Here is a 27,676-nt window from a genome sequence, read left to right as displayed (position 1 = left end):
AAGAAAAGAGTGTGATTTCCTCCAAGACACACCTGAAAAAAGCATTAGTTCAACTGGGACATTTTAACACCTGCAATCAATTATGCTTGTGTTCATTAATGTTTAAGATTTACACTTTTTACAGGTGTGTACTCTACAGTATAGAGGACAGTACCTTCATTCTCATTAGGCTTATTAGGATGGTTTTAACATACAAGATACAAACCAGTCAGTGAAGTCTAGTACTCGGAGCAGTGGACCAGGAGCCCAGAAGTCCTGAATTCTATCTCAGCTTTACAATTGTCTCCACTGTTGCCACAGGCAATATACAGCTAACTCCTGTGCCTCAGTTTCCCCATCTGTAACTCTGGATGCTATTTGCCTTATTCACAGGAGATTATGAGGAATTAGTTCATATCTGTGCAGCGCTTTCAAGGCTATACTACACTATGTAAACCCTTAGTGTTGTTACGTACACTGAAGATTGCTGAGAGTTGATACGGATTACTCCTGCATTAAAGGGCAATGAAGGTTTTCTCATGGGAAAAGCCAAGGAGAGCAGCTATTGCAAACTAAATCAAGTGTCACATAAAAGGATAGTAGTTAGCTCAGTCTTAATCTGCAGTAGTGAAGGCAGACCATTACGATTATTTTATAATCACCCATAAAAGCAGCAATTGCCAGATTAACTCAATATCGTTTGCATTCCTACCATAAATCTGTATTTAGGCAGGGAAAGCAGATGATAATTTTTGTAGTTTTCAACCTTTTTAAATGCAATCTGCTTAACTTGGTGTTTTTAAATGTATGTGATTAATATTAATGCTCACAAAAATGACTGAGAGTGCATCATATAGCTAGGCAAGAGTGGGAAGCTTCAGTGTAAGCTATTATACACCTTTGCCAGCGCTCTTCACTCCTGATCATCATCTGTGCTATTCTAGGGACGGACCTGCCATGAGTGAGAACTGCCAATGAGGCTGTCAGGTGATTAAAATAATTAATCATGATTAATCGTGCGATTAATCATGCTGTTAAGCAATAATGGAGTACCATTTATTTCAATATTTGTGGATGTTTTCTACATTTTCAAATGTACTGATTTCAGTTACAACACAGAATACAAAGTGTACAGTGCTCACCTTATATTTAATTTTTTATTACAAATATTTGACTGTAAAAAACAAAAGAAATAGAATTTTTCAATTCACCTAATACAAGTACTGTAGTGCAATCTCTTTACCATGAAAGTTGAACTTACAAAAGTAGAATTATGCACAAAATAAAACTGCATTCACAAATAAAATAATGTAAAACTTTAGAGCCTACAAGTCCACCTATTCCTACTTCAGCCAATCACTCAGACAAAGTTTGGTTAAAATTTGCAGGAGATAAAGCTGCCCGCTTCTTGTTTACAATATCACCTGAAAGTGAGAAGAGGCATTCAGATGGCACTATTGTAGCCAGAGTCGCATGGTATTTACATGCCAGATGCACTAAAGATTCATATGTCCCTTCATGCTTCAACCACCATTCCAGAGGACACGTGTCCATGCTGATGATGGGTTTTCTTGATAACGATCCAAAGTAGAGCAGACCGACATATGGTCATTTTCATCATCTGAGTCAGATGCCCCCAGCAGAAGGTTGATTTTCTTTTTGGTGGTTTGAGTTCTGTAGTTACCACATCTGACAGTTGCTCTTTTAAGACTTCTGAAAGCATGCTTCACACCTCGTCCCTCTCAGATTTTGGACGGCACTTCAGATTCTTAAACCTTGAGTCAAGTGCTGTAGCTATTTTTAGAAATCTCACATTGGTACCTTCTTTGCGTTTTGTCAAATCTGCAGTGGAAGTGTTTTTAAAATGAACATGTGCTGGGTCATCATCCGAGACTCCTATAACATGAAATATATGGCAGAATGCAGGTAAAACAGAACAGGAGATATACAATCCTCCCCTAAGGAGTTCAGTCACAAATTTAATTAACACATTAACACATTATTTTTTTAACAAGCATCATCAGCATGGAAGCATGTCCTCTGGAATGGTGGATGAAACATGGAAGAGGCATACGAATGTTTAGTATATCTAGCATGTAAATACCTTGCAACGACGACAAAAGTTCCATGCGAAAGCCTGTTCTCACTTTCAGATGACATTGTAAATAAGATGCAGGCAGCAGTAACTCCCGTAAATGTAAATAAAAACGTTTGTCTTAGCGATTGGCAGAACAAGAAGTAGGACTGAGTGGATTGGTAGACTCTAAAATTTTACATTGTTTTATTTTTGAATGCAGTTATGTAACAAAAAAACTCTATATTTGTAAATTACACTTTCACGATAAAGAGATTGCACTATAGTACTTGTATGAGATTAATTGAAAAATACAATTTTTTTGTTTATCATATTTACAGTGCAAATATTTGTAATAAAAAATAATAATATAAAGTTAACACTGTACACTTTGTATTCTGTGTTGTAATAGAAATCAATATATTTGAAAATGTAAAAAAAATCCCAAAATATTTAATAAATTTCAGTTAGTATTCTAATGTTTACAAGTGCGATTAATTTTTTTTTTGAGTTAACTGTGTGAGTTAACTGCGATTAATCAACAGCCCTACTGCCAATTATTTCAGACCTATCACCTTGTCACCTGTTCTGAAATAGGAACAGGTGTTCACTATGGATTAGATTAAGATCACTTAATTCATTTCACTAGTGATATAAACCAGATCTGAATTCAGGTTTCCAGTCAAAAAGCAGCCTAGAGAGTAAACACACTGCACCTATGGAACGTTAAATTCTTTAACAGATAACTTAGAATTTGAGAGGTGTACTCAGACCTGAGTCCTGGAAATCTATAAAAAGAAAAATGATGGAACTAAGGATCATCACACTGAATAGAAACCTTTGCTGTCCGGGCCTAATATAGGAGAGCAATCTCATAGCCTGTGTTCTGAAATGCCAGGGGTGAAGAACAAAACATTAACTCTCTATTTTCTTTCTTCTGCGAATTAAAGCCAGACTTTGAATATTCTCCTGCAGGCTCTCTGGCTTCAATGGAAGCTCTGTACCCACAGAGAAGTGAAGGATAGTCAAGCAGTTCGAGCATTCACTGTGGACTCAGAGCCCTCCATTCAATTCCATACTCTGCCACAGATTCTTTGCGTGATCTTAGGCAAGACATTTAAGGTATCCCTACGCTGGAATAAAAGAGCCGTTGGACAGACACAGCTGGCTTGGGGTCAGTTGACCCAGGCTCACAGGGCTCAGGCTGCAGGGCTAAACAATTTTTGATGTTCGGGCTTGGGATGGAGCCTGGGCTTTCCGACCCTCCTCCCTCTTGTGGCCCCAGAACAAAGGTTCCAGCCCAAACCTTAATGTCTATACACAGCAATTTTACAGCCACACGAGTCTGAGTCAGCTGGCCTGGGCCAGCCACAAGTGTTTAATTGCTGTGTGGTCAATCTGTGCCTCAGTTTCCCATCTGCACTTTCCTATTTCACAGGTGTGTTGTGAGGATAAATTTGTTAAAGACTGTGCAAGGTGCTCTGAAGCACAGTGGTAATGGTGGGTGGTAGGGGACACAAAAGTATCTAGGATATACTCTGGCAGAATTTCACCTGTAGGATTTTTTTTGAGAGGAGGAGGTTAAAATTACTATAGGTGTATGAAATATCTGCAATGAAATATTTGCAATTTTGTGGGACATGTCTCTACAAATTCAAAATGGCTCCAACTTTGTGAAATGTTAACACTATGATGAAATATTTATAGTGAACATGGGTCCACATTTGAGTGAAATTGTTTTTCCACAGTAAAAACAGACAGAACTTCTGGATTCTGCATCTCTTGGTAGCCTTGCTGAGAAATTTTGCAAGAATTAGAATGATTAAAATAAAAATGTGGACAAAAATTCAGGAACAGTTATCAAAAAATACCATTCACCAGGAGCCAGAATAATAACTCTTAGGCTGTTACTTGTACTGAACTGCTCACAACCTTGGATAAAGAAATTATTTCAATATTCTCTTCCAGAGTGAAGGCATGAGTTATTTTTTCCTAACCACAGCCTGATTCAGAATCTAAAGAGGAAGGAAAATTCATACATTTTGAGTTAGAGACAGAGAGGAAGCAAAAGAGTGAAAGAAAAGAAACATACCACTATATGTCCCTTGACCGAATTCATCATCTGTGTCAAAATCTTCCAACTCCAAGTAATTGTCCACCTGTGAAAAGACCCAAAACCAAAAGATTGAACAAATAAAATTAAGTCTATTCTTTCCATTGTTCTCACTACAACTTGGAGCAAAGCAAAAATTATGACTGTTAACATCAGTTTCTCCGTTCCCTTTGTAGCTTTTACAGGAGTTTGAAAGTTTATTAAAATTATTATTATTATTATTTATTATTAGAAAGAAAAAAATGTTTGGTATACTTCCTGTATTTTTAAAAGTAGTTAAAGAAACATTGACAAATAGTTTTGTATCAACTTTAGGTTTTGGGGAGGAGAAAAATAGATTTCATAAATTCTACTATGCCTAATTTGAATAGCAATGTTTTCATAACTTACAATAATGTAAAAACATTTTTCTTTGTAAATGGAATAAGAGACAAATGTTACTCTGCAGTCTTGGGAATCCACTGCCTGAGACCCAGAAAGTGAAACTGACTCTAAACAAAAGAGAAACTGACCATTATAGTTTCATTTTTCAAGTGGTTTAAGTGAAAAAAGCAAAGAAACAACTTACTTGAATTTTTTTCAGACTTAAATCAGGAGGTTTTTTGTTATTTTTTTTAGCCTTAACAATGGTAGTTTAAAAATGTCTTAGGCGTATTTAAAGTGTTTTGTAAGAATATTGCTTTATCATTAAAATTCTCCACGGGTGCATAGTGGGAGGGGGCACAAAGATTCTCCCCACAAGCGTTGCCTACATAAGGCCTGACAAAATTTCACTCACTAAGTTCACCCTCTGTGCTGATGGGTGTAGAGGGCCAGAAAAAGTCCTCTGTCCCATATGAGACCTTCTTAACAATTCAAAATAGAATTCCCTCCTAAGTGCCTATAAATGATAAAATGAGTTCATTGATTAAATACATAACATATACAAGAGAAATGACAGGAAACTTTTCCTCCTTGGACTTGGAACTTGCTTTTCTTAGAGGAGAGATGTAGAAAACTATGCTAATAAACAATGTGCCTATCTGCAACTCTGAACATATGAACAGTCTAGTCTCCACACACACATTACAAAAAAATCTCAAAATGACTCAACCTCATGCTAAAAAACTGAGACCTTCCCCACCCATTCCACTCAACCAAGCCCTTTTAGAAAAAGCCTGGAAAAATGGATTGCCCTGGCAACATGGGATGAATGTCAATGAATCTGAGCTCAGTAGGAGCAAAGTGGGGAGTAACTTTCACAGTCGAAACCATACATTGGGAATGCCTTTCCCCCAACTCGCAGACAAACATATTCAGGGATTGTCAGGTAGAGCATCTCAACTGACCTCAGGTCTTAGGTTAAAAGAAGGGAGGAGACACAATCCTGAATGGGATTTGTAGGTCAAAATGAGCATCTTGAACTACACCTGGAAGTGAACTGGTAACCAGAGCAAACACCAGAGCACGGCTGTACTATTCTCCTTTGAAGTAGCATTGCTGAGTTGGAGAGTTGCCCCATATTGCACTGAGTTTACAGCACAGAACCACAGAGAAATTAGAGATGCAAAAGGTTAAATCATCTCATCCAGTTCAAGACCAATCCCTCCAACCAGCCCCTTGCAATTTAAGCCCTTACGAAGAGGACACTTTTATATCATATTAAAGGTACAAACTTGTTAACAGAAAAAAACTGGTCAGATGGTGCTGCTAGAGTTCTTCCTTCCCTCAGAATGATCGTGGAAGCAGACATTGTATTTCCAGACACTTTCCCCACCCCAAGTAAAATAATTTGTAAATCAGTGCATGAGACAGAGATTAGATATGTTCTGTTTATAATTCCTACCCTGAGGAGCACTGAAGCAAATCTTACCTTCACTCTTCTTGCCAGACTGAGGTCACCTTGGTTAGAGCAGCCAACTTTCCAGCTTTCACCCATCATTATCTGCAGACATATTTACGTGCATTAAAATGAAGCAAGAATACAGATCATATTCAAAGGTCCCACTGATTTACATTTGCAAAAGGGCTGCACGTTTGGGTCCTTTAAAATGTATGTGGAATAAAAAAAAAAAAAGAGTGAATGAAATGGTTTCTGAACAGAGGTTAGGGAATAGCATCATAAATATATCCAAACTAGGTCCAATGGAGAAACACAATGAGCAATCAAAATAAGCACAACACCAGTGTTTAGAACAGAAGCAATATTTTCAATGGCAGTTGTTCTCTCTGTTCTTTTCCCAAAGGCAGGTGTAAAGGTTACAGCAGCCAATTCATTGCATTATGAATGCTTTTTGCTATTACTGGAGCAATGTTCCCAGTGCATCCAGTTATTACTGGATTTGTTTCTTAAACTACTACTATGATAAAAACGTGCAGTCGTGCCTGAAACTTTTGTTCTATAGCAACAACGATAAATATTAGGCTATTCTATTAACTAAGAGATAGCGGAGGTCTCATCGTGCTTTACAAGGCACAAAGCCAGTTCCCAAGTGGCTAAGACAAGAGACCGAAAGGCAGTTTATCCAAAGATGGAACCATATTCTTGATGAGAGAAACAGCACAAAGTTTCTGTTATCAGTAGTATTATACAAGGGTCTGAAAGGCTGTGATTCTTTTAAAACTCCTATCTGAGTTTCATTCACACAGGACTATGATCCCTGCAGAAGCCTGACCATCCCTGTATATTACAGCTGCTCTACAGGTAGAGCAAATGGCTGGCGTGTTCCCCTCAAGTGCCTCGTGTTCCCTGCCTCCCACACCTTATATAGGATTCTACAGAATCTGCTTCAGATCAGATATTGCCTTCAGTCACTACCACTCAGCCAGTGCATCTCCTCTACTTCACTCTCTAAGGGCATTTAGAGCCAGAAGAGAGCCTCTTCCTCTCCATGCATGAATATTTTTGCCTGTCTTCTCTTTAATTTAATGTTTGCCTCTGTGGACTGATGCCAGTCTCGTTACCTGGTCTTCATCCACAGTCTGTGATGAGAGAGACACTGATGGCTCTTTGTTTCTTACAGGAGAGACATTCTGTTTGTTTCTGTTTGACAACTCAAGCATTGAAAATGTATTTTCTATGGAATCCATTTCAGATACTCGGCTTTTCATTTTCACCTCTTCTGCAGGGAGAAATCATAGTGCATTAGAAAACATAATACACCCTCCAAGAAAAAAGAAAGATGCATAACAAATGCACATTGTATCTTGTTGGAACAAGCGTTATTACTATAACTGCTTCTTTTGTCTATTCAATGTCATTTTCCATTCATACTTGGAGCTTAAGATACATGCGTTTTGTGGCATGTATTGCGTGGTCTTTTTCATAAAATTGAATAAACATTTTGTATATGTAAAACACAGTAAGTCCCTTTTGCCCTTGTTCTTCAAGTACTCACTGCTGTCATGCAGTCTCTTATGTTGTACAGAAAACTAGATAAAATAACACAATGAATGAAAAACAGAAAGACAAAAGCCCAGTTCCTAATGAAGGTTGCTACTCTGTTCTTCATTTAAACACTTTGGGGTACTTATTCACGGGTTGGCAACCATGTATACGCTGTGCAAAATGGCATGCACTTGTGCACGTGCCCTCATTTGACAAGTAAACATCGGTGGAGACAGAACCAGAATCTTCTGTGATACCAGTGAAATCTGGAGTAACTGCATTTAACAGAGTTACGTCAGATTTACATCAATATAACTCCGACCAATATGTGACTCCTGCTCCTCAACACCAGAACACAGTCCAGCAACTATATGTCTACTTTCAATAATCTAACACATTTGCATGCACAACTGTGGAAGCTGTATTCACAAAATTCCACTGGCCATTTCTCATGCTGCTCCCTGCACCCAGAAAGCTATCTCCCACACAATATACTAAGTCTGTGGTTCTCAAACTAGGGCTCCATTGGCCTGGAGCAGCAAACCGCAGCCAGTGGGAGCCGCGATCAGCCAAACTTGAGGACGCGGCAGGTAAACAAACCGATCCAGCCCGCCAGAGGCTTTCCCTGAACAAACAGCGGTCCTAGTTTGAGAACCACTGTACTAAGTAACTTCCCTCTCCTCCTTCATATTCCTATACTGTGGGAGCATCTTCTTGCCATACAAGATAGGAGTAATTCTCGTACCTCCTACCTCCTCGTCTAGCATGAAGGCCAGGTCAAGCTTCTACCCTTATGTATGTGTCTGGAAGAATCCCATGGTGGCTAGAAAAGAAATATGGCACTGAGATTTCTTCGTCAGTGTCATTGCTACTGTGGGTGTTTGAAGTCTCCCAGGACAACAGGATTGGGGAACTTAAGCACCTTTATGGACAATGTTTCTGCTAGCTCTGCTTGTCTAGGTCCTAGGACATACAGACAAGAGATTCTGGGGTGGGCTTGTAGCCTACTGTAACCCACACTGCAGCAGCTGGCAGGAAGGAGGCAGGAGGCAAATGCTATAACTGGATAATTGGGGTACAATGTGGAGGGGCCCCAGTGACATATCGCAGGGACTGAGATCTGGCCACAGCAATCTACAAGCCCTCTCATAAAAGAACAGACTAGAAGAGACACCACAGGTATTATGTGAACCCCATGGGACAAGGTTAGCATTCTACTCTGTATTGGACACCCATCTAAAGGCTAAATTGGGAATTACTATATTCATTCCTGTCTGTATGCAACTAAGCTGTTGTACTAGTTTATCTGCATCCTTTCCTTCTTGGCAGCCCTAGTAAGGAATCCTCTCATTTGAGACATGCATGAGTGCTTATTGGGATCCCTCCAAGATAGCTTACAGGGCAGAGTGCAGATCACCCTCTGCAATGTCATGTTCCTGGTTTGGTTTTCCAAAGCATTCCTGAAAACCCACTGGATGGGGGCAATTACACTAGGAAACACTTGCTGTTTGTCAGACAACTGTCAGTAGGATGCCAGTATTGGTCTTGTTCCTGAGTGCAAAGATTATGTGGATGCATTCAAACAAGGTTGGTTCTCTTGGAGGACTTCTCTGGCACTGAAGGTTAGATTAGAATAGTACGGCTACTCTGACGTCTAGGTTAAATTTTCAAAAGTACTCAGTACTGGCCTCACTCTGAACCCACTGAAGTTTTACCCCAATGGGGAAGATTTTCAAAGACACAAATAACTTTCATTAGTAGATGGGTGACACCTAACGGCCCTTTGTGTCTTTGAAAATCTCCCCAACTTCAGTAGAAGCAGAGTTAGGACAACTGTGAGTGCTTCTGAAAATACCAGTATCTGTGGTGCACCTGCTGAGATAGGACTTAGATAGAAGTGCCACCTTAGTGCCAGATTTCAGCAATGTAAGCTCAATCTAGGCATTCCTGACCGATCAGGACATGTTTAATAACTGGCTTATTGATTACTGACCGAGCATTGAACAATAGGAGGTTTTCTCCCTGCAGCACTATAAAAAATATTTTGTTGGATGCCAAGAGGAAAACAGTAAAGTGTGACTTTGCCTTTTTCTATAAAAAAAAATTACATTGTGAATTATTAAATGGCTTTAGAACAACAGGCACAAATGGATGACTTACTTCATGCCAAGAGCACACCTATGCTCATAATGCATAATAAATGCACAAGTCTATCTGCCTTATTTTTAATTTGAAAATTACATTTTCTAATAACAAGACGCAATCTGCAATGCATTTCTAAGGCATGATTACATGTCTCATGCATTTAAAGTCACTCATGCATTATAACACCGCTCAATGTATAATGTGGATGGAGCATTTTCCAAGAATTTAATGACAGTCTCAGGATTAGTATACTCAGAAATCAACTCTCCCAGTTAATTATTAATCCCCAGGGTCACCTCTGTGCTCCAGTCATTATTATATACAAATCATGACAATACTATGGCCATAGCCCTGCAGTCCTCACTCACATAAGTAAAGGCTGCAGTAGTAGGCCTATATTACTAGGAATTAATGAAGTAAGATGCACTTTACAGGTCAGAGTAAAATAACAGAAAGGTTTCTCTCTCCGCTAATATATGGCTCAAGATTCTCTGAGCCTTTCCTATCTCCTAGATATCCCACTTGAACACTGGACTTTGCACTGCTTTTTTACAACTCCACAAGCTTCTTTTTTAAAAGAAGACAAAATGAAAACGACACAAGGGCATTCACCACTTATTCCCCTCACCACCATCCCTTTTTTCAAGCCAATGAAACAACTTTGTATCTCACTAGAAGCAGTACCAGCTCCAGGGTTTTTGCTGCCCCAAGCAGCAAAAAGAAAAAACAAAAAAAGCCGTGATCGCGATCTGCAGCTCTACCGCTGCTGCTTCAGTCTTTGGTAGCAATTCAGTGGCTGGTCCTTCACCCCAAGGGAGAGTGAGGGACCCGCCGCCGAACTGCCGCCAAAGACCTGGACGTGCTGCCCTTCACAGTTGGCCACCTCAAGCAACTGCTTGCTCGGCTGGTGCCTGGAGCTAGCCCTGACTAGAAGACCTCTCCTAAATACCCTACAGATGAGATGGTTGATTTCTATCTGAAGGTGTCACAAACAGATAGCTAAGGGTTAATGTTCTTTTACCTGGAAAGGAGTAACCTGAAACACCTGACCAGAGGACCAATCAGGAAACAAGACTTTTTCAAATCTGGGGGGAGGGAAGTTTGTGTGTGAGTCCTTTGTTCTTGGTCTTCTGCCTGTAATCTCTCGGCTATGAGAGGATTTTTCTGCCTCCTGCTTTTCTAATCTTCTGTTTCCCAGTTGTAAGTACAAAAGATAAGATAGTGATTTATAGGGTTTTTATTTTGTATTTACATGTGTGTAGTTGCTGGAGTGTTTTGAAGTGTGTTCTTTTTGAATAAGGCTGCTTATTCATATTTCTTTTAAGCAATTGACCCTGTATTTGTCACCTTAATACAGAGAGACCATTTTTATGTATTTTTTCTTTCTTTTTATATAAAGCTTTCTTTTTAAGACCTGTTGGAGTTTTTCTTTAGTGGGGGACTCCAGGGAATTGAGTCTGTGCTCACCAGGGAATTGGTGGGAGGAAGAAGTCAGGGGGAAAAGAAAATCTCTTTGTGTTAGATTTACTAGCCTGACTTTGCATTCCCTCTGGAAGAAGGGGGTGTGGGGGAGAGATTGGCTCTCGGTACTTGTGTTTCCAGGACTGGAAATAGGGAGGGTGGAGTCCCTCTGTTTAGATTCACGGAGCTTGCTTCTGTGTATCTCTCCAGGAACCCAGGGAGGGAACACCTGGAAGGAGGAGGGGGAAGGGAAATGGTTTATTCCCCTTTGTTGTGAGACTCAAGGGATTTGGGTCTTGGGGTCCCCAGGGAAGGTTTTTGGGGGGACCAGAGTGCCCCAAAACACTCTAATTTTTTGGGTGGTGGCAGCTTTACCAGGTCCAAGCTGGTAACTAAGCTTGGAGGTTTTCATGCTAACCCCCATATTTTGGACTCTAAGGTCCAAATCTGGGAATCAGTTATGACAGAAGGCATCCTTCTTTTCCCCCAAAATAATAGAAACTGTAAACTGAGTCATTGGAAATGCTTGAATTTTTTTTTTTAAAAGATCAAAAGTTAAGCAGCCTGCTTTAAGGACTGAAAGAGAAAAGGTCGTTTTCAGAGCTATCAAGTCACAAAAGGATGTTTGTGAGCCCCAGAACAGAGTTTGGCCTGAAGCTCTGATTACTTTGTTAGCCAGATGCTTCCCATGTCTATGCATTTGGCAACATAAATTTGATACATAAATGTCTGTCTCATCTCATTTTCGTTTCTATTTTTCATTAGAACTTTGTGCCACTCTTTCATCCCACCCCTAATATTTCTTGCTTTGCAATAAGTGTCAGACATATGTTTTACAAAATCTAACAGTGTTTCATGGAACAACAAGGCTCCACCACCTGAAAGAGAGCTTTCTTTTGGCATTTTTTAAGTCACAATTTTAATACACATGAAACAAAAGTTTTTCCAAAGGTTTTTTTAATGTTTCATTACTCTGCAGGAATGGTATCTCAATTTATTTTGATACCAGGCAAACTTCCAGCTGATCGCCTTTAGGAGGCCACCAGGCAACTGGTATCTTGTTTCAGAAATGCAACAAATGTAACACTGGAAAAGTAGGGGTCCAATCCAATTCTCAGTGAAGTCAATGAAGAAGAATCTCACTGACTTCAATGGAAGAAGAATCAAGCCCATACTATGTAAAGCTGACATTCTGTGATCCTCCTGGTACAAATCCGTATCATCGTACAAAACTGCACAGTGGCCTAGTGCATAGAGCACTATGCTGTAACTCAGGAGACCTGGATTCTATTCCTGGCTCTGTCACCGGCCTCTTAGATGACCCTGGGCAAGTCACTTCATCATTCTGTGCCTCTGTTTCCGCATCTGTAAAATGAGGATAATAATACTGACCTCTATTTGTAAAGCACTTTAAGATGTGCTGATTAAAAGCACTATATGAGTAATAAAAGGTATTATTACTATACTGTAGAGCAGGGATTAGCAACCTTTGGCATGCGGCCCAACAGGGAAATCCACTGGTGGGCCAGGATGGTTTATCTGCAGCATCCGCAGGTTCAGCCGATCGCAGCATTCACTTGCCGCGGTTGCCGTTCCAGGCCAATGGGGGCTGCAGGAAGCAGCAGTCAGCACATCCCTTGGCCCGCACCATTTCCTGCAGCTGCCATTGGACTGGAAAGGTGAACCACGGCCAGTGGGAACTGCGATTTTCCTGACAGGCCGCGTGCCAAAGGTTGCTGATCCCTGCTGTAGAGCATAGCCATTCAGAACTTCATGGCAGCAATGAAGATAGAACCCATTCTTCAGCTCCAAAACCTCAGCTAATGGAATGTCTTCATTAGCCTTATAGGGCCTATGATACATAGAAGAGCAGTTCCGATTCAACACAGCCACAAAACACACACACAAGATCATTATACTGTGTCGATTACATATTTTCTGGGGGCACAGTTATTTCCTTGATTTCAAAAGGAAAAGCTATTCAGATCAAATGGACAAATAAGCAATCAAGTGTCATTTCAACAGACACAGGCCTTTCATATCCACAAGAAGTATTCCCAACCCCAAAAAACCAACCAATAGAACTTTCCCTATCCCCAAGCCAAAGGTGAGGCACTTGGGTCAGACGTGAAGTACTGTCAGAAACGTTTTTGTTGCCAAGACCCTTCCAGGGCTGTTGGGTTATATAATACTAAGCATTTCATTTGATGAAATGTTCACAGAAGCAATGAGATTCACGACTGGAAAGGAAGCAAAAGTTACAGGGAAGAAAAAAATCCAAGCAACCCAGGGCAGTTGAAAATGCATGCTGCAGCGGAATACAAGCTATGCTATCATGTCTGTAATGAGGCTACATCATATAAATTGGAGATTGATTTTAACATTACAGTGGTAGCCTGGGGCACAGTCCCTCTGGGCTAGTGAGATTTACTCTTGATTTGTACATTCTAGCTAAAGCAATCCATAGCTTCCTTACCAAGTGGATCTTAGTAACTGGCCTCCCCTGAAGCGGTTGCAGTAGAGATTATAAATAAATAATTTAAAAACACTCCATCATAAACTGGTCTAAACCTAAAGAAACTACAATCTGTAGACAAATGTTTTGGCTAAATTCCTTTCTCAGTGGTCTGAAAGCTAACCATTTGCTTGTCCTTCCTTGTGAAGGACACGGAGGAAGAAGGAGGGACCACATTCCAGCCAGTGGGAGGATCAGTCTGCCTTCCCCCTGGCTAAGCAATAATTGACTCATTATTCACAGACATATTTCTCTACCTGCCAAGACCCAAATATGCCACACTGGCCTTTATAACATGTCACAAAGGCCTAAAATAAAGGACACAAACACAATAAAAAGTAGCAGAGCAGGACGCCTAAAATAACACAGGGATTCATTTATTTGCCTTGCAGAAAGTCTTCCAAAGGGTTTTACTTTTTATAATTTCCACTGCCAATATCTTAAAGCAATGAAGAAACAAACAGGTATGGGTGAGTGAGAAAGCAAAATATGAACCTTTAAGGAAGTCTTGATAAAGTCTACAGGAGGGAAGGTATGATGAGGTTCCCTACAATAGCATATGGCCCATCTACAACTGCTACTAGCAAATATCTCCAACAGCCGGAGACAGGACACTAGTTGAGGAGGGCTCTGAGCTACTACAGAGAATTCTTTCCCAGGTGTCTGGCTGTCGGGTCTTGCCCACATATGGCTATATTTGGGGTTGGGGCGGAATTTCCCCCAGGTCAGATTGGCAGAGACCCTAGGGGATTTTGTCTTTCTCTGCAGAGTGGGGCACAGGTCACTTTCCAGTCTAACCCAGAGTAAAAGGTGTAGTCTCTATAATTTGAAGTCTTTAAATCAAGATTTGGGGACTTGAGTAACTCAGCCAGATGTTATGGGTCTAATACAGGCATGTGGGTGGGTGAGGTTCTGTGACCTGCAATGGTCAGGAGTCTGACTAGATTATCATGATGATCCCTTCTGGCCTTAAAGTCTATGAGTCTGTGAGGTACATAAATTATAATCAGGTGTCTCTGAGAAGTAGGTGCCAGGCTTTATAAACACATAGAGAAGTGTATCTAACTTGATGTGTTCTCTCTGTCCATCTATCCAACCTTTATATTGTTTAAAATAGTTCTTGTCATCCCATTTGGACTGGCTTCTCTTAGAGATGCCCACTGGTCACCCATCTATTTCAAAAAACAGTGAAATCAGTTATCACAAAGTCAGAGAAGAGTGGTATCAGGATTATCTGATAATTTCCCGACAGTAAAATCTATTCAATTAAACAGTAGCCAAAGAAGAATGACAAAAGCCCTATAGCTTGAAATATTTTAAAACAAGGCTAGAGCCAACAATCAATACAATACTGTAGGGAATCTTTCCTGGGATCTTTCCCGACTATTCCCCTCTGTATCATATTATATCTCCTCCTTCCATAACGAAGACATTTATGGGGCTGATTCTTCTCTCGCTGATACCTGTTTTAAGACAGTGTACCTCTGCTCACTTCAATGGAGTTATTCCCAGTTTATACTGGTGTAAGTCAGAGGAGAATCAGGCCCTGCTAGATCTCTCCCTCATACTCCTTTGGTCTTACCCAGACCAGACGTAGGTAAACTGCAAAGATTGCTTAGCTATAGATTTTCATTAAAAGTTCTACTACAACCAACAAGGGTCTGATTCTCCTTTCACTTATGCCAGTTTTATTCTGGTGTAACTCCACTGTCTCAGACCCTTAGCTGGTGTAATCAGTGCTCCATGAATCTGGCCAATTGATTGTATTGGAATTACTTCTGATTACACTGTTGTGAATAAAGAATCAAATCCTAAGTATTAGATTTTGACTGTTATGTCCAAGTGCTTTATGTTTAGTCCTTTCCTTTTGAGGGTCTTTGTCTTGTTTGTTTATCATCCTGCAATAACAAACTGATTGCTGCTGGCAGGTACAATTCAACAATTCAACTACTACTGACATATCTACCTTATTTTGGTGTACCACACTACTTCCCTGTAACAAATGCAGCTTTAAATTTGCAGGAGCCTAACTATTCTCTTACTGTATCAATGTTTCTCCTTTTTCCTTACGTAACCTAAATATAATATTTAAAAAATAATTCCTTGTCTATGCTTTGCTTTACATGTTATCAATGTTTGGACTTTGAAGAGGAAACATTTCCTGCCTGTGCCACTTTTTTGCCCATCTGACCATTTTTAAAAAAAATATATTTTTCTTCCACGGTTCAACAGTGATGTTGCTAAAAACTTTCCATATTTGAATATGCACCCACTCAGTTGAATCACAAGGCACATGTTCACCTGACCATTTCAGCTTCCTGAATGGGTAAGATCCTACCTTTTCCAACACAGAAACAGACGTCTGTGCCACAACAATGGCCAAAAATAATTCTGTAAAGGTCCAAAACATCCAAGACAAAAATATAATGTCAGAACCTCAGCTGATGTATATTGGTGTAGCTCCTCTATTAATGGAGTTACATCAATTTACATCAGCTGAGGATCTGGCCCAGACAGGGTAAAAACAGTAGATCATATACGTAACTCTGGCTAAAAAAAATCAAGAGAATGGTGAGTAACTATGTGAAAAAAAACAGGAGCAACTTCTTAGAGGTATATATTGTACAATTTGCATTTGACTTGAGAGTTTATATGCACATGTGGTTGGGATACAGACTCTCTCCAGAAATTGGTTGGGAAAAACTGGCCTGCTCCGTCTGTCTACAGGGTGATCTTACTGTTGCTTGACCTGACCACAGGTGTGACAGATGTGCGGAAATAATTAATCCCTTCCAAAAAAGCACACAATAAGAGGGGCATTCTTTAGGGAAAACTGGACACCAGTCTGTCAGGGAGCATCAAGAAGAAGGCTCTCAGAAGAAGATGAAGGACACCTAGGGGCAATTACCACTTTTTCTCTTGAACTTGACTGATAGAGCCACAGTTTAGACCTTTACTTTCACCTTGACTGAGAGAAGCCTGGTGTATTTGTGTTTGGTTCTTAAAGGCATTCATTACATTAACTTTTCTGTTTTATAACAAAGCCTACCACAAGCTTTTAAGCTCTACTCGGGAAGTTAGAATCCTTTCTTGCTTCCCCACCACAATTCCTAGCTGCTAAATATGTATATACACTGGGAACTGCCAAGGAGAGAGAGACAGTAGAACGGTCGAGTGATACACTAACAATATTCAAATAAGGACCGAGACAGACTTGAAAAGTTGTATGTAGATTTCATAAAGGTGGAATTCAATAAACTGGTAGATATCTCAGCTGGTTTCATTAAGCATTGCATGTACTGTCAAAATTGGATGCAATTTAAATGGTCCAATCCCCTGACACTAATAGTTTCATACAATTTCTTTCTCCCATACCAATTACTATCATAGAACATATGAGACAAACAGGAAACAGGATAAAAAGAAGAAACAGACAAGATTTTAAAAAGTGATTAGTGATTTGGAGTTCATCAATTTTGAGGTGCCTAATTTGAGACACTGATATATTTTGGGAAACCCTCGCCAGTGTGTCTAGTGTCTACTGCATAACACTGGGATGTAGACCTCTTGGATTATGCTCCTGGCTTTCCCACAGATCCACTACATGACTTTGGGAAATTCTGTTTACCTTGTGCCTCTATTTGCCCATGTGTAAAAGGGAATATAGTATTTCCCTACCTCACCTGGGTGCTGTGAGGCTTAGCTAACTGATATGTACAAAGCATTTTGGTATCATTGGTGGAAGAGTGCTCTGGCAAACCAAACTATTGTTACATACTGTGTATTACGGTTTCATAAATAAGTATACTACACAAGCATGCAATGTATAAAACAGTAGAAAGAGATTTATAGCAAAATATCCAAACCAGAAATGACTTAATCTGCTTTAAATCTTTCTTTCTGGAAACAGAAAAAAACCAATTATGCAACCAAACTAGTGATGTTTTATCTTTTACAATTTAAAATAAAATAATAACTTTTTTTTTAAATTGTTTGATTATAATACGTAAAAATCCCACACAACAGCAAGAAACAATTGCTGACATGCACTTTTGAGAGGCAGTGTCATTCAATGGCTATTAGCAGCTGCCACACTAAATTTGCCCTGACCCACTTTGCAAACTTCAGCTGATAACTTCCCTGCTCTTGGCCTCAGTTTCCCGGTCTGTAAAATGGAGATAATGCTATTTACCTCCCTTGATAAATATTTTGAGATCTATGGATGAAAATCATTCAGAGGGCAGATAAGCTATTATTATTGCAATACAAATCTGTTACAGTCCATTGTATCCACATAGCTGTTTTTTAACTTCAAGGCTCTGTATGATATTTGCTTTTACACCATGATAAAAGAGATTACATAGAGATGGGCAGTGAATTTACGATCAATAGAAAATTGCAAACCTTTTTTTCTCCCCACCAATTATTTTCCAATGATCTGGCAAAACACATCAATAAAAAGCTCTGAATTGAGGCTGTTTCCTATTTCATGCCCTGCTTAAGTTCCCTGGGGATGACAGATTAATTTAATTAGTTTTATTGAACTGCCTAGTTGCTTTTATTGGCAAATCCACTCATACGAGGCCTACTACAAATTTCTCTTGGGTTTAATGCCATCCTATTGGTCCATTTTTTAAATTAAAGTAAATTTATTGCCGTCCCTTGTGTTATTTTCAGCCGTGCTTCATGCTGTGAAACTCACATGTGTAAAAGGCCTTCATAGCCACTTATGCTGAAATTTAAACTTGTTGTTTTTTTTAAACGTGGTTAACGAAAAAAAGGAAGCAGACAGATATTGCTAAATGGAGTGTGAACTAACTACACCACTCAAAATTCACTGGGGAATTAAATTAACCTGATCACAACAGCACAGAAAATGCCTCTTAAATGCCACCTGGAAGCACAAAAGTGGCCAGTCAGTTTCCAACTTCCTCTGCTAGCCAGCCTGCTGCTGGGTGCAAAATATCAAAACAACAGCATTGAAGGTCAAGGTGGGTGTGGTAATATGTATTATTGGACCAACTCCTGTTGGTGAGAAGAGAGACAAACCTCACCCACCTTGTCTCTCTAATACCTTGGGACCAATCTGGCTACAACAGCACTGCATACAAAAAGGACTTAGTTTTCTTAAGGTGTCTGATCAAAAAGCCAAACTAAATCCCTATATTTGAGATGTGAGCTATAGAACATATAACAACTATAATGGACTGAACTTAAATTAGAGTGACCAGATGTCCCGATTTTATAGGGACAGTCCTGATATTTGGGGCTTTTTTTTATTTGGGCTCCTATTACACCCCACCCTCTGTCCCATTTTTTCACACTTGCTATCTGGCCACATTAACTTAAACACAGTACCCAAACACTCTCACACTCAAATTCAGATCAGAATTTAACTACTGATAGCCTCTGTCTATATAACAGGCTAATGCAGGTGCTGGATCAAAACATCTCCAGATTTTCAGAAGGGCGATTTAAAATCCAGATGCAAATTTTGCAGCTTGGTCCATTTCTAATTTTTCTCTGTGTTTCTGTGGAAGGGAGGAAGAAGATACTTTATGCTCTAGTGAACTTCCCATTCCACTCTGAAGTTAGAAAAACAAGCAGATGCTGTCTTATTATTTTGTACCAGCTGATTTCAAAACATGTTTTTAAAGCTGGAAAAGGCAGTTAAAATATATGATTTTTTGCTCAAATCAAAGAGATGTGGGGCATAAATCAGCTCTGCTGAATGGTCAGTATTGAAAATATCACTCATCTGCCAACCTAAATAAAGCCGTGTCATCAGTTCTATTGTAAACCCACTTTTCCCAGGCTTCTAACTCAGGCCTTGATCCTGCAACTGGATCTCTGTATCCATGCAGAGCTCCACTGACATCGAGGGGATTTCGCCAAGTCACGAAAGTCCATCCAAATGGGTCCAATTGCACAATCAGACTATTCTTGTTAATATTTGCTCTGCACTGAAACTTCCCAGAGCCTGGAACTAAATGTTATTTATTTATTTCTATTTCATCATTTTTATATGAAAAACGTAAAGGTGCAAACGAACCAAAAAGAAATGCATATACTAGCATGAGCACAACAGGTTACAATGAAACTGGGAAAAATATAAATGAATATGTTGAAAGAAATATGATCTATAAAAGAATGCTGCTTTCCACTGCCTTTATGGATTTACCCAAATCTCATTATATAAGCAGGCAGTTGTATTCTGCCCATGCTGAAGCTTCTGAGAGCCCTTCAAGGAGAATGCAGGAGTTTATTTCTACCAGAAAAAAACTGTACCACTAAACTATATTGCCTGTCTGAAGGTCCATCAATACCCTAAACACTACATGCCCCTTGTTAATGCTATCCTAAGGATGAAGGAAATACCTGGGACAGTATTCACAGGAAAACCACAGGATTTACTGGAGCTGCAATTTAGCCTTCAAGTGTCTACCCACTATAGGGTCAATAAAAATGATTACAATCTCTGCCAACTATGCCTGGAGTGCTGCCGTGTACTGTCAGTTTTTTAAAAGATGATATATTAAAAAAATCTGGGTCATCTTTTGTAGGAGTGCTGACCTTTAAAATGCTGTGTTCACTCTTTTCTAAATGACATTTAACCATCTGCCATAGTTATCAGATCTGGTAGAAGTGAGGTATAAATACTTCGTTTCTTGAACCCTCACACTGCCACTGGTAGTATGTATGCAGTAATAGTGACTCAAGCTAGCTCCGCTTAGGAATCCCAAAATCAAAAAATTTTAATTTCTTGTACTAAATACCCGGCTTTTTTCCCCACCCAAGTTACCATGGCTCTATGGGCTACTTATAACAGACACAGTTACTATTAGATAAATCACACAAAACTGGGGAAACAGGCCGACAATCCTAGCCTTCTACTCCAAAACCATACACCTGGACCACTTGAGCTAAAGGAGAATTTCCTTAACTAGGAGTAGTAATAGATCCTCTACCTTTCCTGTAGAGCAGCCGATAGAGAGTAACATCACACATTCATATATAGACAGTATTATAAAAATTAGTTTTGTTTTATTGGGATCATAGCCTTTATCATAGCCATAGAAAATAGAAAGTACCAAGATCCATTAAATACTCAGCTTTCTACAATTCCAAGACACAGGTTTTGGAATACAAAACCAAGATATGAGCCCTACATGCACATAATGGGAAACTCCTGGGTGACGTACTTGTACTGCCAAAAGGCTCCTTCCTCTGGATCTCCTGTTGTATTTTGTCTTGCCTGTCTGTTTAGATCATGAGTTCCCTGGGACAGAGACCATCTATTCTTCTGTGTTTTGTTGGAGCTATTGATGCTTAGCAAATAAGGATAAAATAATGTATTAATAATAGGCAGACAGGGCCTTACAGGATGCTTGAGTGATTAAAAAATAACCTCTATGGAAAATTTCCTCTGACCCCAAATCAGAAAGGCAGTTTGACCCCATGCACATGAACAAGAATCACCATGCGTAAGAATCTAAACACACAGACACCTGAGATACAAATGGGATCCAAGTAACTCTGTGATTTTTTCTCCTAATTTCCCAGCAGTTTGATCACCAAAGAGCCATTAGATGAGGATCACTTGCAAGAAAAATTGTTTTTAAAAAGATGCTCCTAGTCCACATGTTAAAAATGTGTGTATACCTAAGTATCTCAATTTGTACACACAAGGGCATATGCACACTGGATACTTGAGGATGCAAATAGGTACTTAGAGGTCTAAAAATGTATATGTGAAATTACTGAGACTGCAGACACAAACTAGGCATTTTCACATGTATATACCTGGTTTGTAAAAGTATAATCATGTTTACAGTGCATGCAAATTTAATTATGCAAATAAATGGGCAAAACATCAGCAGTCTTTTATTTTTACGTCTGGCCATACAAGGGACTTGAACTGGTGCTTACCTAGAAGTGAAAAGCTATGAGCTTCATTATCAGATATACCCTGAGCTACCCCAGTTGCCCTTTTAAATTATTTTCATTAAAATCCAAATGGCTCTTCTTCATGATATTTGAGTACCAAAGAAATAAAATAGGAGTCCAATAGTTTAAAATGCATTTTGCATTGTTCCAGGGTCTATTCCAGGGTAGGAATTAATGGTAAATTCTCAGAATGAAGAGGGGTAACTAGTGGTGTTCCCCAAGGGTCAGTCCTAGGACCAGTCCTATTCAATTTATTCATAAATGATCTGGAGAAAGGGGTAAACAGTGAGGTGGCAAAGTTTGCAGATGATACTAAACTGCTCAAGATAGTTAAGACCAAAGCAGATTGTGAAGAACTTCAAAAAGATCTCACAAAACTAAGTGATTGGGCAACAAAATGGCAAATGAAATGTAATGTGGATAAATGTAAAGCAATGCACATTGGAAAAAATAACCCCAACTATACATGCAATATGATGGGGGCTAATTTAGCTACAACGAGTCAGGAAAAAGATCTTGGAGTCATCATGGATGGTTCTCTGAAGATGTCCACGCAGTGCGCAGAAGCGGTCAAAAAAGCAAACAGGATGTTAGGAATCATTAAAAAGGGGACAGAGAATAAGACTGAGAATGTATTATTGCCCTTATATAAATCCATGGTACGCCCACATCTCGAATACTGTGTACAGATGTGGTCTCCTCACCTCAAAAAAGATATTCTAGCACTAGAAAAGGTTCAGAAAAGGGCAACTAAAATGATTAGGGGTTTGGAGAGGGTCCCATATGAGGAAAGATTACAGAGGCTAGGCCTCTTCAGCTTAGAAAAGAGGGGACTAAGGGAGGATATGATAGAAGTATATAAAATCATGAGTGATGTAGAGAAAGTGGATAAGGAAAAGTTATTTACTTATTCCCATAATACAAGAACTAAGGGTCACCAAATGAAATTAATAGGTAGCAGGTTTAAAACAAATAAAAGGAAGTTCTTCTCACAGCGCACAGTCAACTTGTGGAACTCCTTACCTGAGGAGGTTGTGAAGGCCAGGACTATAACAATATTTAAAAGGGAACTGGATAAATTCATGGTGGCTAAGTCCATTAATGGCTATTAGCCAGGAAGGGTAAAGAATGGTGTCTCTAGCCTCTGTTCATCAGATGATGGAGATGGATGGCAGGAGAGAGATCACTTGATCATTGCCTGTTAGGTTCACTCCCTCTGGGGCACCTGGCATTGGCCACTGTCGGTAGACAGATACTGGGCTAGATGGACCTTTGGTCTGACCCGGTACGGCGGTTTTTATGTTCTTATGTTCTTATGTTCCAGCTCTTAAGGCTTTGTACTTTAAGTGGAATTTTTGCAGGTCATTAGTTTATAATGTGAACCGGTGCATTTGGGTATTCTGAAAGGGGGAAAAAAAGCAACCCAAGTTATTTTGTTTAGAAATGCAGTTTCCTGGCCTGGTACAATCATTTATTTCAGCTAGAACTTCAGATACGTTTTATACACACATTTAGAGCCAGATGCTGTGTTGAGAACCAAGGTGAATGAAGTACATGCTGTGGCTTTCTGCAAGCTGCATAGCGAGATGCACTCTGTGTCTTGGATCTGAGTTCTCCTCAGTGTAGCAGCTGTACATAAAGAAGCCTGTTGCAGACCAGACCCTAGTATTAACCCTCTTATCTGATCCCCTCAGTGTCTCACCTTCTCTCTGGTTTTCTGGGAGAGGGAAGACTGGCATGGGAGCACTGCTGAGATCGTTTCCACTCCCCCGACTGCTTTTTCTACTCTAGTGCCTGTGAATGACAAGGCTCTAGTGCCTGAGAGACAAGAACAGAGCAGGGTTCTGAGTGCCAATCAATGGAGCATGCCGCATGGTGTAATTGGAAAATACTCTGCTTCTGGAATAAGATGAAGATATCACTCTTAATAGAAAGCTGTGTCCAAAAGCGATGTAATTGTGGAATATTAAATTGACATACTCATTTTGTAAGGCTGATTTAAAGAACTCAGGGGTGCAGTTTTTACCAATGATGAGCCTGAGCTGTAGACTTTGAAACCAGATCTGAACTTTGCTAGAGTTTGTGGATGTTTGGATCTCGGAGACTGTTTCAGCTCCACCTGTTATGCTTAATTCATTCAGAAAGCATGGCTGTCGGAAAGAAATACTTTAGTCTTCCATTCACTACAGGGTCTTCCTTCACTTTAAATCCTTTCTTATCAATTGTCAATCTAAGTAATCCATATGACCAGCTCAGTGCATAGCAGAGATTGCAGAACACATGTAATCAGCACTTATAATGCCAATCAGAGTGCCTGAATAACACAACCATGAGTAAGGAAATTTTTAGTAAATTTCACATCAGAGAAGCAGGGGGAAAAAAACAGTAAGTCCCAGAAAGGTCACCAAATAATACAGTTTTTTCTACACCGTACACAGGAATAAAGTGGACGTGCTGAAAGATGAAACCTGGACGGTAAGGGGTTGGAGAGAGAGCTCACCACACATTCACAGCTTGTACCACAGCGCTGGGCCTTGTGACTTGTCTTACTGGGTCACAGCGCCACTCATGTTTGGCCCCACCCTCACTCCTCCATACATGGAGATGGAGTGGCAGACAGGCTGAACCTGAGTCCCTGCGCACCAGTTCGCAACGACATTTGGTTTGGGGGCCTAATCAAATGTGTGTTTAGCAGCCATTTTCAAGATTTCACAAACTTTACAGCAGCCATGGAAAGCATGAATTTGAATAATCTCCATGTCAAAATAACAGCTCTAACCATGAGCCACAAGGCATCTTTTATTATTGTGTATCTTCCTTGGGCTCTTTATCTTTCTTGCATTCAAATTTTTGGTTCCCTCCTTATTAGCGATAAACTCAAGACAGGTATTGAATCACCCCATAAAATCTAACTAATGTGGTCAAAACTGATCAAAATAAAGGAACGAAGTTTTGCTATTTTTATTAACATTGTTCCCCGGAGGGTCTTGATCAAATCAATCAGAAAGTCAAATCAACTGGCAACTGAATTCAGTGAAAAACATTATACTTTGTGGTCAAAATTTTCAAACATGGGGAAAGCAAATCCATATTCAGGCACCCACGTAACAATTATCTGATTTCAGAAGTGCTGAACACCCACAGCTTCCACTGACATCACCCAGGATTGGAAATTCTAGCCTGCACTCTTCCAAGCAGCCTACAATCTTCCACCTTCCTACACTCACTGAACTGCATGCCCTACAAAGATTCAGAACTTCTTATACAATACACATCTAGCATTATGTCAAGACCAGCAGCCTATAAACCAGGTGAAGTAAAGTTGTGGATAGCAGTGTGGTTGTGAATTCCATTCGTACTGTATCTTAAAAACACAATAAACCTGGCCAACCTTTTATTATTCCACTAGTACCTGGAGACCCCATCCAACACTGAGACGTTATCATGATAGGCACTGTACATACAAAGAGAGAGAGACAGAGTCCCTGTCCCAAAAATATTATAATTTAAATAGACATGGTAAACAAAAGGTGGCAGGGGAAATTAAGGCACAGAGAGTTAAAGTGACTTGCCCAAGGTCAAACAGTAGGTCAATGGCAAAACCAGGAAAGAACCCAGGCGTTCTGACTCCCAGTAGAGCGCCCTGTCCAGTAGATAACACTGCCTCTCTTTATGATTACACTCTTTCTTTCTCAATGTAATTTGCTATGGGAAACTCTTGAAGCTGACATACCTTTCCAAAGATAAGTGAACGTGCGGAGAAATTCTTCATATGTCTGCTCCTGGCTATTAATAAACTGATCGAGGATACTGTTGTTTGACGGTTGCTTTTCCATCATCCACGACCATGGCAGTCAAACAGGCATACCTATGCTAAGAGGATTCCTGTATAATGAAAAAAGGGAGAACCATATATAATAACAAAGCCTTATTTATTCTTCAGGCAGAAAATAAATCAGTCTTTTAACTTCAGAGGGAGTTTCTCTAGCTAGCATAGTGTAGGTTAGCACTGGAATTCAGAGAATCAGCTATTTCTCTCCTTCTGTAGGCAGTGATTCCTTCATTGGGGTTCTTGGAAGGCACAGGGGAAGGCATTTGTAGGATTAGTGCCATAGTTATTTCAGGTGCATTTAGGTGACAAAATAAGTGGTTTATTTGAATGCTGGGAGAAAGAAGGTGTCTATCCATAGAACAGGTACTGTGTAGGCAGCGCAATAGTGCTTGTGTCTCCCAGAACATCCTACCAACATGCTTCCACCCTGTTCAGGAGGGACCATGTCTAAGTAATTCAGTAACACTGCCTGTCCAACCTCTGCTTTCTTTGCTGAGAGAGTGCCTCTTAGCACTTTTTGTGGTGTTGGATTTTATGATGGGGACACCTGTACATAGGGAACTTGGACTGAATCCACCAGCTCATTTCACAGGTGCATCTTGTACTATATTCTTAAAGCCACTAAACACAAGCTTTGGAAGAATGTGATATTACATTATTATTTATTTGTATTGAGGGAGAACACAAAGGCCCCAGTTAGCACAAGGGACATAGTGTGGAAGGCAAAGAACAAATGCCAAGAACTACGGGACCTCCACTGACAATTCTCTGCCTGTCTCCAGGAATTTAACGCTCTAGCTAGACAGCTGCCACATCCAACTGATCTTAACTCTTTCAATAGGGCATAACGAAAGTGACGGCCCCTGAGACATTTGCATTTCAACTACATCGTTAATGTTGTTGTACAGTGCTTCAAAGTACTATGTATTATTATTATGGAAATTCAGTACATACAGGACCAGATTACCTAAAGGAGAGAATCCAGGCTAGCGTGCACACATGCATAATTTCTACACATTACTGCAGTCTCACACTCAAGTGGCCATGTGGGAGCCTAGCTGTGCATGTGTAACTACCCAGTTTGTATACACAATTTTTATAGATGTGTATGCATATTAAGTGTGCAATTACACACAAATGTTTTCACATTGCCCAGGGCTTCTTGCCTTTTGGAAATACAGTCTTTAATTTACAGGAGCACTAAGAAATAATTTTAGAGGTGAAAACTTGCTCCACTGAAGTCAATGGCAATATTACCGTTGATCTCAATGGAGCTACGTTTATTTATCCTTTTATTTTGGATGTGCAGTTAAAGCAGAATGAATCCGGAACATCCAAACCACAGCATCAAAATAAACCATGAATTCTAACTCTGTCGTGATGTTGACTGTCACAGGAGGTGATTGTTCTGAAGTTTAAAATAAACCAAAACACATAGAGTCCAAAACACAGAACTTTAAGTTTCACTAAAAACAAGCTAATATTAACCACTCTAGGCACTGACCGAGCAGAAAATCATTTACCAGACGAACAATGTGGTTTATGCAAATTCTAGTGGTTTTTAAGAGGAAGCAATGCTTTGTTTTATATTTTCATCACTGTTCAGTTATTAGTGTCACTACTCCAAGTAAATTTCACTGTGCAAAAGGCTAAGACTTGTAAGAATTTATGAAAGAACCTCATTTGTTAATCTAAGATCTAAATACTAATGACAATGCTTTGCCCTTCTGCAGCACGTGCTAGCTAAGGGTTTCTAAGAACTTTACAACATGAATTAATTCAACTCACAACCCTCCTGGGTGATAAATGCCAAGAAATATTATCCCCCTTTTACAAACGGTGAAACTGAGGCACAGAGAGTTAAAGTGATTTGCCAGTGAGCTAGCGGTAAAGTTGGGAATACAGCCAAGATCTCCTAATGATCGTTTGCTCTATTATGTGCTAGTACAGCGATCGGCAACCTTTGGCATGCAGCCCGTCAGGAAAATCCGCTGGCGGGCTGGGATGGTTTGTTTACCTGCAGTGTCTGCAGGTTCAGCCAATCGCAGCTCCCACTGGCCGCGGTTCACTGTTCCAGGCCAATGAGGGCTGTGGGAAGCAGTGCGGGCTGAGGGATGGAACAGCGAACCGCGGCCAGTGGGAGCTGCGATCGGCAGAACCTGCAGACACTGCAGGTAAAGAAACCATCCTGGCCCGCCAGCAGATTTCCCTGATGAGCTGCGTGCCAAAGATTGTTGATCCCT

At 40.0% G+C, this 27,676-nt stretch overlaps 1 protein-coding gene across 8 annotated transcripts in view; it reads right to left on the bottom strand.

The window, feature by feature from the left end:
• Positions 1-27,676, bottom strand: part of IFTAP (intraflagellar transport associated protein) — a 59,324-nt gene that overhangs the window by 16,738 nt on the left and 14,910 nt on the right. For 6 of the 8 annotated variants that reach the window (XM_050955525.1, XM_050955524.1, XM_050955522.1 and 3 more), the window contains 4 exons: positions 25,335-25,486; positions 7,110-7,267; positions 6,019-6,090; positions 4,146-4,212 (listed from right to left, as the gene is read on the bottom strand). In XM_050955525.1, coding sequence (XP_050811482.1) covers positions 4,146-4,212; positions 6,019-6,090; positions 7,110-7,267; positions 25,335-25,440 — 403 coding nt within the window. In that variant the 5' untranslated portion in view covers positions 25,441-25,486. Of the gene's footprint in view, positions 1-1,142; positions 1,876-4,145; positions 4,213-6,018; positions 6,091-7,109; positions 7,268-25,334; positions 25,487-27,676 lie in introns of those variants that run through there. The other 2 variants (XM_050955529.1, XM_050955528.1) reach the window with 2 other exon arrangements.

Source organism: Gopherus flavomarginatus, chromosome 5, assembly GCF_025201925.1.
Source record: "Gopherus flavomarginatus isolate rGopFla2 chromosome 5, rGopFla2.mat.asm, whole genome shotgun sequence".
NCBI lineage: Eukaryota > Metazoa > Chordata > Testudines > Testudinidae > Gopherus > Gopherus flavomarginatus.
Note: the sequence above shows the minus strand (reverse complement) of the source record. Positions and strands in the feature narration are given on the sequence as shown.